This window comes from Schistocerca americana, chromosome 11 (assembly GCF_021461395.2).
Source record: "Schistocerca americana isolate TAMUIC-IGC-003095 chromosome 11, iqSchAmer2.1, whole genome shotgun sequence".
Classification (NCBI taxonomy): Eukaryota; Metazoa; Arthropoda; class Insecta; order Orthoptera; family Acrididae; genus Schistocerca; species Schistocerca americana.
In genome coordinates, this window is record NC_060129.1 from 125,984,003 (window position 1) to 125,996,159 (window position 12,157).

The 12,157-nt window shown below is 41.9% G+C and overlaps 1 protein-coding gene across 1 annotated transcript in view; it reads right to left on the reverse strand.

The window, feature by feature from the left end:
- Window positions 1–3,652: 3,652 nt before the first annotated feature.
- LOC124553366 (odorant receptor Or2-like) overlaps window positions 3,653–12,157 on the reverse strand; it is a 122,297-nt gene continuing 113,792 nt past the window's right edge. The window contains exon 5 of the mRNA XM_047127238.1: window positions 3,653–3,712. Within this exon, the coding sequence (XP_046983194.1) occupies window positions 3,653–3,712 (60 nt within the window). The remainder of the gene's footprint in view (window positions 3,713–12,157) is intronic.

A 12,157-nucleotide genomic window follows, 5' to 3' on the forward strand; every position in this document is an offset into this window, starting at 1 on the left:
CCAGCCAGCATTCGCCGAGGCAGATGGAAAACCGCCTAAAAACCATCCACAGACTGGCCGGCTCACCGGACTTCGACACAAATCCGCCGGGTGGATTCGTGCCGGGGACCGGCGCTCCTTCCTGCCCGGAAAGCCGTGCCTTAGACCGCACAGCCAATCGGGCGGGCTCGTGCCTCTGTTACTACTTGAAACCACGGTCTGCCGAGCTGTTGGCTGTGATGGCAGGACTGACTTGGCACATGATGGAGGAATGCTGAGTGCTGACCAGTATCTGACAGTACTGTCAAACACTGCTGCCATTCTATTCATGACCGGAGTATCAGGTGGCGTATTCAATCAGGATAATGGCGCCACATTGCAGTTCAGACTGCTAACACTTGAGGAATGTAGGGATCCTAGGTTGACAGAGCGTGTGAGGGTTGTGCTGGGATGACATATACTTTCACACCTGAGTGTCAGGCGTGGCTAGAAATCGTCATGATAATATTTAGAAGCTCCTAGCTCCCATGCCACAACGAATGCAAGAGTGCATTCATACCTGTTTAGGTCACACCTTATACTAATGTTGATGATTGAAATCAGTTCTGAATCCAATTGAAAATTTAATCGCGAAATACCTGTTTCGTTCTGAACTTCCCCTCAAAGTTTGATAAAAATCACACTATTCCTTTATAACGAAAAACTTTTTTTTTTTTTTGTCAGTGTATTAAATCTTAATTTCTGTTACAAAGCACGGAATTTTTGATAAGTCGCAGAGGAACGCAGCTGATGATACTTTCTCATCTAAACATTGTATTATACAATGAAGAGCCAAAGAAACTGGTACATCTGCCTAATATCGTGTAGGTCCCCCGCGAGCATGCAGAAGGGAAGTGCCGCAACAAGACGTGGTATGGACTGGACTAATGCGACACTGTCAATCCTGCAGGGCTGTCCATAAATTTGTAAGAGTACAAGGGAGTGGAGCTCTCTTCTGAACAGCACATTGCAAGGCATTCCAGATATGCTCAAATATGTTCACGTTTGGGGAGTCTGGTGGCCAGCGGAAGTGTTTAAACTCAGAACGGTGTTCCTGCAGCCACTCTGTAGCAATTCTGGACGTATGGGGTGTCGCGTTGTCCTGCTCGAATTGCCCACGACCGTCGGAATGCACAATGGAAACGAATGGATGCAGGTGATCAGACAGGATGCTTACGTGTGTGTCACCTGTCAGAGTCGTACGTAGACGTGTCAGGGATCCCATATCACTCCAACTGCATAAAAGCCACACCATTACAGAGCCTTGACCAGCTTGAACAGTCCTCTCTGACATGCAGGGTCCATGGTTTCATGAGGTTGTCTCCATAGCTGTACACGTCCATCCACTCGATAGAATTTGAAACGAGAGTCGTCCGACCATCAACATACTTCCTGTCATCAAAAGTCCAATGTCGGTCATGATGGATCCAGGCGAGACGTAAAGCTTTGTGTCGTGCAGTCATCGTGGGTACACGAGAGGGCCTTCAGCTCTGGAAGCCCATTTCGATCATGTTTCGTTGAATGGTTGGCATGCTGACACTTGTTGATGGCCCAACATTGAAATCTGTAGCAATTTCCGGAAGGGTCGCACTTCTGTTATATTGAACGATTCTTTTCAGTCGTCGTTGGTTCCATTCATGCAGGACCTTTCTCTGGCCCCAGCGATGTTGGAGATTTGATGTTTTACTAGATTCCTGATATTCAAGGTACACTCGTGAAATGGTCGTACGAGAAAATCCCCACTTCATAGCCGCATCGAATATGCTGTGTCCCATCGCTCGTGCGCCGACATTCAAATCTTGATAACCTGCCATTGTATCAGCAGCAACCGATGTACACTACTGGCCATTAAAATTGCTACACCACGAAGATGACGCGCTATAGACGCGAAATTTAACCGACAGGAAGAAGATGGTGTGATATGTAAATTATTAGCTTTGAGAGCATTCACTCAAGGTTGGCGCCGGTGGCGACACCTACAACGTGCTGACATGAGGGAAGTTTCCAACCGATTTCTCATACACAAACAGCAGTTGACCGGCGTTGCCTGGTGAAATGTTGCTGTGATGCCTCGTGTAAGTAGGAGAAATGCGTACCATCACGTTTCCGATAAAAATCGGATTGTAGCCTATCGCGATTGCGGTTTATCGTATCGCGAAACTGCTGCTCGCGTTGGTCGAGTTCCAATGACTCTTAGTAGAATCGGTGGGTTCAGAAGGGTAATACGGAACGCCGTGCTGGATCCCAATGCCCTCGTATCACTAGCAGTCGAGATGACAGGCATCTTATCTGCATGGCTGTAACGGATCATGCAGCCACGTCTCGATTCGTGAGTCAGCAGATGGGGACGTTTGTAAGACAACAACCATCTGCACGAACAGTTCGACGACGTTCGCAGCAGCACGGACCATCAGCTCGGAGAGCATAGCTGCGGTTACTCTTGACGCTGCATCACAGACAGGAGCGCCTGCAATGGTGTACTCGACGATGAACCTGGGTGCACGAATGGCAAAACATCATGTTTTCGGATGAATCCAGGTTCTGTTTACTGCATCATGATGGTCGCATCCGTGTTTGGCGACATCGCGGTGAACGCACATTGCAGCCGTGTATTCGTCATCGCCATACTGGCGTATCACCCGGCGTGATAGTACGGGGTGCCATTGATTACACGTTTCGATCACCTCTTGGTCGCATTGACGGCACTTTGAACAGTGGACGTTACATTTCAGATGTGTTACGACCTGTGGCTCTACCCTTCATTCGATCCCTTCGAGACTCTACATTTCAGCAGGATAATGCACGACCGCATGTTCCAGGTCCTGTACGGGCCTTTTTGGATACAGAAAATGTTCGACTGCTGCCCTGGCCAGGACATTCTCCAGATCTCTCACCAACTGAAAACGTCTGGTCAATGGTGGCCGAGCAACCGGCTCGTCACAATACGCCAGTCGCTACTCTTGATGAACTGTGGTATCGTGTTGAAGCTGCATGGGCAGCTGTACCTGTACACGCAATCCAAGCTCTGTTTGACTCAATGCCCAGGCGTATTAAGGCCGTTATTACGGCCAGAGGTGGTTGTTCTGGGTACTGATTTCTCAGGATCTATGCACCCAAATTGCGTGAAAATGTAATCGCATGTCAGTTCTAGTATAATATATTTGTCCAATGAATACCCGTTTATCATCTGCATTTCTTCTTGGTGTTGCAGTTTTAATGGCCAGTAGTGAAACAACTGCACCAGACACTTGTTGTCTTATACAGGCGTTGTCGACCGCAGTGCCGTATTCTGCCTATTTACGTATCTCTGTATTTGAATACGCATGCCGATACTAGTTTCTTTGGCGCTTCAGTGTATTCTCAGTGAGAGAAGCTGATGGGTAAAGAAGGTTTTATTTTGCTCATTGCAGTCGTCGCAGCTTTCTTAATTCAGTGAAAACAAACAGCGGCGAATACGGCGCCATCTGAGCAAGGGTGGAACCTGAAACGTGTCTTTAATGAATTAATCTGAAAACCGTGGCTGAGCACTATGCTTTTTCGAGCATTCCTGTGTCCTGCATACACTCTGCCCCTCGTGTCATCGCCTCTAGCAGCGGAGCAGCCGTCTCCGCCCGGAGCCTGGTGCGGGCGCCGCTCAGTCGGCGCTCTGCAGTTCGAACAGCAGGTTGAACACCGTGTAGGACATGTTGAGCAGCTGTGGACAAAACATGGAGCCTACTCAGCAAGGTGGAGGAAAGATCAAGCGCAATTTTAGATTTTAGATTAGATTAGTTTTTCGCTCCAGAGATCTGTACTGAGGAGAGATCCTCGTAGATGTGGAACATGTCGCTTTTTTTCAAGCGAAACAACAAAATTAATAGTATGGGTATATACAATACATGAAACTTCCTGGCAGATTAAAACTGTGTGCCTGACCAAGACTCGAACTCGGGACCTTTGCCTTTCGCGGGCAAGTGCTCTACCATCTGAGCTACCGAAGCACGACTCACGCCCGGTACTCACAGCTTTATTTCTGCCAGTATCTCGTCTCCTACCTTCCAAACTTTACAGAAGCTCTCCTGCGAACCTACAACACATCATTTTTTTTAAGCTGAAATGACAATACTAATGTTGTTGTTGTTGTGGTCTTCAGTCCTGAGATTTGTTTGATGCAGCTCTCCATGCTACTCTATCCTGTGCAAGTTTCTTCATCTCCCAGTACCTACTGCAGCCTACATCCTTCTGAATCTGCTTAGTGTATTCATCTCTTGGTCTCCATCTACGATTTTTACCTTCCACGCTGCCCTCCAGTATTAAATTTGTGATCCCTTGATGCCTCAGAACATGTCCTACCAACCGATCCCTTCTTCTAGTCAAGTTGTGCCACAAGCTCCTCTTCTCCCCAATTCTATTCAATATCTCCTCATTAGTTATATGATCTACCCATCTAATCTTCAGCATTCTTCTGTAGCACCACATTTCGAAAGTTTCTATTCTCTTCTTGTCCAAGCTAGTTATCGTCCATGTTTCACTTCCATACATGGCTACACTCCATACAAATACTTTCAGAAACGACTTCCTGACACTTAAATCTATACTCGATGTTAACAAATTTCTCTTCTTCAGAAACGCTTTCTTGCCATAGCCATTCTACATTTTATATACTCTCTACTTCGACCATCATCAGTTATTTTGCTCCCCAAATAGCAAAAATCCTTTACTACTTTAAGTGTCTCATTTCCTAATCTAATTCCCTCAGCTTAATTCGGCTACATTCCATGATCCTCGTTTTGCTTTTGTTGATGTTCACCTTATATCCTCCTTTCAAGACACAGTCCATTCCGATCAAGTGCTCTTCCAAGTCCTTTGCTGTCTCTGACAGAATTACAATACTAATAGTATTATTTACAATACATCATTTGTTTCTATAAAAAATTCGTCACTGGAGTGAAAGGAATTGTCCACTAGTAAGTCTTTCAGGCTCCTTTTAAACTGATCTTTATTTGTAACTAAATTTTTTATGTTTGCTGGCAAATTATTGAAGATGAGTGTTCCTGAGTAGTGGACCCCTTTTTGAACTAAAGTAAGTGCCTTTAAGTCCTTGTGCAGATCAGTTTTGTTCCTGGTATTGTATGTATGAACTGAGCTGTTTGTTGGTGTGGTGTGTGCACTGTAAGACCTTCGGTACACACACCATCAGATTATTTCACTTGTCGCTCTAACGAAGTAGGCGAGTGTCAGCAATATGTCTCGTGGTCTTATTGTGGCGTGTTTATCTTCAGCAGTTAGGTCAGACGATAGAAATGCCACTTGCACGCTTAGAGTAGCAGATTGACGGTGACCAACTTTAAACAGAACTTGATTAGTTTTCACACACATTTATTAAAATAATAACGAGCATAAAAATTACTTAACTTGGTTCTGGATGCTATTTACAAATGACAATCTGAAGTTCCTTTGGTATTGGTACATTAATCTTATTCTCACATATCTCTGATAGTTGACAAAGTGTCTATTCATTTCTCTTCATGGCTATGTACAGGAATATGATAATCTTATTAGGTGCAGACTGAAACTTGACTATAGACTGGTACAGGCTAATGCAGACTGGTACAGATTGGTGCAGAGAAATGCAGACTGGTACAGACTGACTAATTGGAGGTCTGTACACTCGTTATAATACCTCGCGCATTCAGGTATCACTGCGCGAGTGTGATCCGCGAGGAGAAAAGGTTCTACATTAGCAGCAATCTCATTGGCTGCGTTACATATTAATAAGCGGATCGGCGGAAGCAGAATTTGGTCCGTCTCTATGGCAGCGCCATCTCGTAGTGCGGAGACAGACGAGCGCTGCGCCTGCGTGGTTGTGCTTAGCGGGGCGCGCTCTAGTGGGAAAGTTGTGTACGCACTGACTACACAGAACTATGTACACAACAGTTGGAGAAAGAGATATATCTTTTAAGACAAATTTCATTAAGGAGTAAATATACTGAGAGGCAGTAGTTAGTATACCCAGTTCTTTGAAGACGTTTCTACAGGACGTCTGTGAATTTACTCCACAAATAATATGTGTTACATGCTTTTGGACTCTGAAAACTTTTGTTTGACTTGAAGAGTTACCCCAAAATATTATACCATATGGCAGTATGGACTGAAAGTAGGCAAAGTATGCAAGCTTTTTCATTTTTATGTCGCCTATGTCTGCTAACACTCGAATTCCAAATACACATTTGTTAAGGCATCTCTGCAGTTCTGTGGTGTGCTGAATTTATTATTAAGTTGTAATCCCAGTAATTTAAGACTGTAAACCTCTTTTATCTGCTCTTCTTGATACTTTATACAAATGCTGGGTGGAAACCTCTTACAGGTTCTGAATTGCATATAGTGAGTCTTTTCGAAGATTAATGTCAGTGAGTTGGCTTTAAACCATTTATTAATATCCATGAAAATATCATTAGCAGATCTTTCTAGAACTATGCTTGACATACTATTTATTGCAATACTTGTGCCATCTGCAAACAAAAAGAACTCTGCTTCTGTCACTGTAACTGATGAGAGATCATTAATGTACACAAGAAAAAGCAATGGCCCTAAAATGGATCCTTGTGGGACACCACATGTAATTTCTTCCCATTCCGATGATGACTGACGACTTAATTCACTAGTCCCTTCCACTGACACCCTTTGTTTCCTGTTAGCGACGTATGACTTGAACCATTTTGTTGCGCTGCCCATGACACCATAGAATTCTAATTTATTTAAAAGGATGTCGTGGTTCACACAATAAAATGCCTTTGACAGATCACAATGTTCGAAGGAAAGCCCCCAACCACTCGACAGCCTTCTGGAGCACAGTCAATTAGGGTAATTTAATACCACTTTTTCCATGTTTTGAAAATACTTCAGACAAAATAAGTTACTCACAACAGATATTGTAACATTTTACATTTATAACACAGGCCAACGAAATTTTTTTTAAAAACCTTTTTTTACTTTGATAGCTGGTGTTTACAGATTTTTATGAAAAGCCTTGATACAACGTAAGCATGGTTTGTATTTGCAGTAAGCTACTTAAAACAATGATATGTGTTAATAGAGTTTTCACTTATCGGCTGGATTGCTTTGTATATTCTTTATCTTTTTTCTCTGAAGCTTCTTCTGTAGCTTTTTCTACAATGAGTCGCTTGCTGAACTTATTGGTGAAGTGACCAACAGCATTCCCTCATCATGTTGGTGTTCCAGAGGCCTTGGTAGCGTTTTTCCATCACTTTAATGGCCTGGTGAAAACGCTCCACTTGCTCCTTACGAACATCTCCCATATTGTCCGGGAAGTAATCAGGGTGACTGTTCAAAAAGTGAACTTTTCAGGCTCATTAAACATCCTAAAGCTTTAAACTCCTTTAACGTTGTAGCTATAATAGAAAAACATTCTGGGTCTTTTTCATATCCTAAGAACTTTGTAACGACTTGCTTGAATGATATCCATGCTTCTTTCTCATTTAAGGTCATTGTGGATTCAAAGATAATATCACACATCACTTCTCTAATGTCTGGTCCGACAAGGACGCATTCTTTTAGTTTAGCTTCTCAAAGGTATGGAAACTTTTGGCAGAGATACTTAAAACATGGTTCATCTTTAGGCAAAGCCTTCACAAACTGTTTCATTAGGCCTAACTTTATTTGTAGAGGTGGTAGGAGTATGTTTTTTGGAAGATTTTAGCATAGAATATTCTTATCACCAGGTTTTAAAGACTCCCTCACAGCCCAGTTCTTTCTGCTCCAGTGTTGATCTCTAGCCCTAGTGTCCCATTCACACAAGAAACATGGAAATTTGGTAAAGCCACCTTGTTGAGTAAGGAGCATGCATGTTACTTTTAGATCGCCACATATCATCCAACCATGAGCAGAATAGCCTATTTTATTTAGCACTATTTCTATGTTTTCATAGCTTTCTTTCATATGTACAGAATGTCCAACAGGTATAGATACATACATGTTACCATTGTGCAATAAAACAACCTTTAAACTAGTTTTGGACGAATCAATAAACAGCCTCCAGTCTTCCTTTTTGTATTCAATACAAAACCCAATCATCACACCAGGAATGTCTGAGCAGTACACTAAATCACCTTCTTGTTGAAAAAAACTTGAAAAATTGCTGCTCTCTCTTTCTATACATGTACATGCTGGTTCCAATTCTCAATAAGTTCTTTTCTTTTAATCTAGAGCCAAGCAATTCAGCTTTTTCTTTCGTTAAGCCCAGATTCCTAACCAAACCGTCTGAGTCAACAATTTGCACTCTAGACTTTCCGTATTACAAAAATGGTTCAAGTGGCTCTAAGCACTATGGGACTTAACATCTGAGGTCACCAGTCCCCTAGACTTAGAACTACTTAAGTACCCAAGGACATCACACACATCCATGCCCGAGGCAGGATTCGAACCTGTGACATAGCAGCAGCATGGTTCCAGACTGAAGCACCTAGAACCGCTCGGCCACAGCTGCCGGCTTTCTGTATTACAACGGAATTCATTATCATCTGGTTCATCTAAATCAGATTATATATCAAAAAATACTTCTGTTGGAATAGAATTTAAATCATCTGCTGGTTCAGGAACCAGCAAATCTACACCATGCCCTACTGGTCGGATGGCGGACAGACAGTTAGGGTAGCTTATTACCTTCTTGTTTTTCAAATTGTGACCAGTAATATCAAAACTGCAAAAGTAGCAATCATCGGAATTATTTCTTGGCTCCCTCCAGATCATAGGAACAGCAATTCTAAAGGCTTTTCTCTCCTTTTTGGACCATTTTCTCAGATCTTCAACACACACATAACATAATGTGGCGACCAAGATTTATTTTGATCACCAGTTTTAAATCAAAAGTATGATAGATAAAACATTTTCACAAAATCTGTAATATTTCTTTTGTGTTTTTTAATCAGAAATTCACTGCAAATATAACAAAAAGTGTCAGCAGAATATTCACAACCGGGAAACAGGAAAGTGAGGTTAGGTTGAGAGTAAACAAAACACCACCTGTTAACACAAAAATAGAATAGACGTTTTTTTGCCAGCAAATGTTTTTCAGCAGTGCTACCACAGTCATCTACATTCATTACACCTCCTTTTTAAATTATTTTAACTACATAAAAGCTGTTAAATTCTTTAAAAATCGCTCAATTTAATAAATTTCACTGTGAACAGTGAAGAAATTGTGGGTGCTACAGTTTTTTAAGTATCATAGTTGGATTTCACACCCTAAAAAACATAAGAATGAGGTATTTTCAGCAAAAAATGTTTTCCCATCGTTGGCCTGTGTAGTAACTGAGTGCTTGGGAAAGTAAAAATGTTCACTAACTGTGCCGTATCAGAGTAATATTCTGGTTTAAATACTGGTGCAAAGTGACACTGTCCTATACCGTATCTTTAGACCAGTCTTAAAAAACATAGTATTTTTTTCTATATCTAATGCACTGTGTAAATTTAGGTCATGCCAGAAGAATATCAGGTGTTTATAAGGAATAAAACCAAACAGTATACAAAGGTATCTGTATAGATCGGACATTGCTGAACTTACATCATTTTCGTCAGAAGCTCTCTTCACCGTCAGTGCAATTAAAGGATAATCACAACTGTGGGAGCTAGTAAGATGGTGGAAAAACAACTGAAATACTAACCAGAAAACACAAAGGTAACAAAACTGCTACTTTTAGTACAAAGTAATCTAAGCAGTTGGCGCAGATGCCATTTGAAACAACAGTAGTAAGTATTGCAAAGCTACATCGACTGGTAAAAAGTTATCTTGATTGACTGTATCCTAGGGCCAAGTCAACAACAAGACATCTGCTGCTACGATCAGACCTACCAACATGCATGAAGAGTGACGTTCGTGGTGTCCAAAACATATGTCTGTTGTTTCTCACTATAGAATACAGGATGGACATACGTCTGCACGTGGAAAAAAATAGACAGGGCGTCGGAAAATCTTATGGTACATTGCTCACCATTAAAATGCAACACAAGAAATAATATCTAATAACCCAGTTCTAAGCAAAGAAGGGAAAGCAGAAAGGTTGAAGGAATATATAGAGGGTCTATACAGGGGCGATGTTCTTGAGGACAACATTATGGAAATGGAAGAGGATGTAGATGCAGATGAAATGGGAGATACGATACTGCGTGAAGAGTTTCACAGAGCACTGAAAGACCTAAGCCGAAATAAGGCCCCGGGAGTAGACAACATTCCATTAGAACTACTGACAGCCTTGAGAGAGCCATTCCTGACAAAACTCTACTATCTGGTGAGCAAGATGTATGAGACAGGCGAAATTCCCTCAGACTTCAAGAAGAATATAATAATTTCAATCCCAAAGAAAGCACGTGTTGACATGCTGACCCTACGACTTATCTTAGAAGAAAGATTAAGGAAAGGCAAACCTACATTTCTAGCTTTTATAGACTTAGAGAAAGCTTTTGACAATGATGATTGGAATACTGTCATTCAAATTCTGAAGGTGGCAGGGGTAAAATACACGGAGCGAAAGGATATTTACAATCTGTACAGAAAGCAGATGGCAGTTATAAGAGTCGAGGGACGTGAAAGGGAAGCAGTGGTTGGGAAGGGAGTGATACAGGGTTGTAGCCTCTCGCCGATGTTATTCAATCTGTATATTGAGCAAGCAGTAAAGGAAACAAAAGAAAAGTTTGGAGTAGGTATTAAAATCCATGGAGAAGAAATAAAAGCTTTGATGTTCGCCGATGACATTGTAATTCTGTCAGAGACAGCAAAGGACTTGGAAGAGCAGTTGAACGGAATGGACAGTGTCTTGAAAGGAGTATATAAGATGAACATCAACAAAAGCAAAACGAGGATAATGGAATGTAGTCGAATTAAGTCAGGTGATGCTGAGGGAATTAGATTAGGAAATCAGACACTTAAAGTGATAAAGGAGTTTTGCTATTTGGGGAGCAAAATAACTGATGATGGTCGAAGTAGAGAGGAGAGAAAATATAGACTAGCAATGGCAAGGAAAGTGTTTCTGAAGAAGAGAAATTTGTTAACATCGAGTATTGGTTTAAGTGTCAGGAAGTCGTTTCTGAAAGTATTTGTATGTGAGAGTAGCCATGTATGGAAGTGAAACATGGACAATAAATAGTTTAGACAAGAAGAGAATAGAAGCTTTCGAAATGTGGCGCTACAGAAGAATGCTGAAGATTAGATAGGTATGAGGAGGTATTGAATAGAATTGGGGAGAAGAGGAGTTTTTGGCACAACTTGACTAGAAGAAAGGATCGGGTGGTAGGATGCGGATAGGGGGGGCGTGTGGTCAGCACACCGCTCTCCCGGTCGTTATGACGGTTTTCTTTGACCGGAGCCGCTACTAGTCGGTCGAGTAGCTCCTCAATTGGCGTCACGAGGCTGAGTGCACCCCGAACTCTCCATAGGTCCACATGAATTTTGCCGCGCGGGATTAGCCTAGCGGTCTAAGGCGCTGCAGTCATGGACTGTGCGGCTGGTCCCGGCGGAGGTTCGAGTCCTCCCTCAGACATGGGTGTGTGTGTTCGTCCTTAGGATAATTTAGGTTAAGTACCGTGTAAGCTTAGGGACTGATCACCTTAGCAGTTTAGTCCCATAAGATTTCACACACATTTGAACATTTTTTGAACCACATGAATTTAATAGGTGTCCTGCAACAGATAATTTAATGAATTTATTAACCATGGTGGCCCTAGTATATGTGAAATATGGATCTTATGACACAAAAAGGTGAAATAGGGGTTCATCAAACTATTGAATGAAAGAGTGGTTAGTATGAAATCCTATTTACCACAAGTCCCTGTAGGGTTCACATTGAAGATAAGTGCACGAAGACAGTAATCTGTTATGTTCAGTAAGTATTAACACAAGTTACAGTGGGATTACAATATCAAGAAAATGGCAAAACTCATGTAATGAGTCTGAGATGAATACGTTAAAGTCAACAGTACATTGGGGGAACAATCAAGTTTGCGGAAGCAGCAATGTGATTGTCGAATGTTAATAATAGAGGAAAGAAATACGGAAAGAACTATGCATACACCTACCATCTTCATCGAGCACATGCCGAGCTGTGAGTGTTCATAAATATACTTGAATTTAAATTGTGAAAGTCCT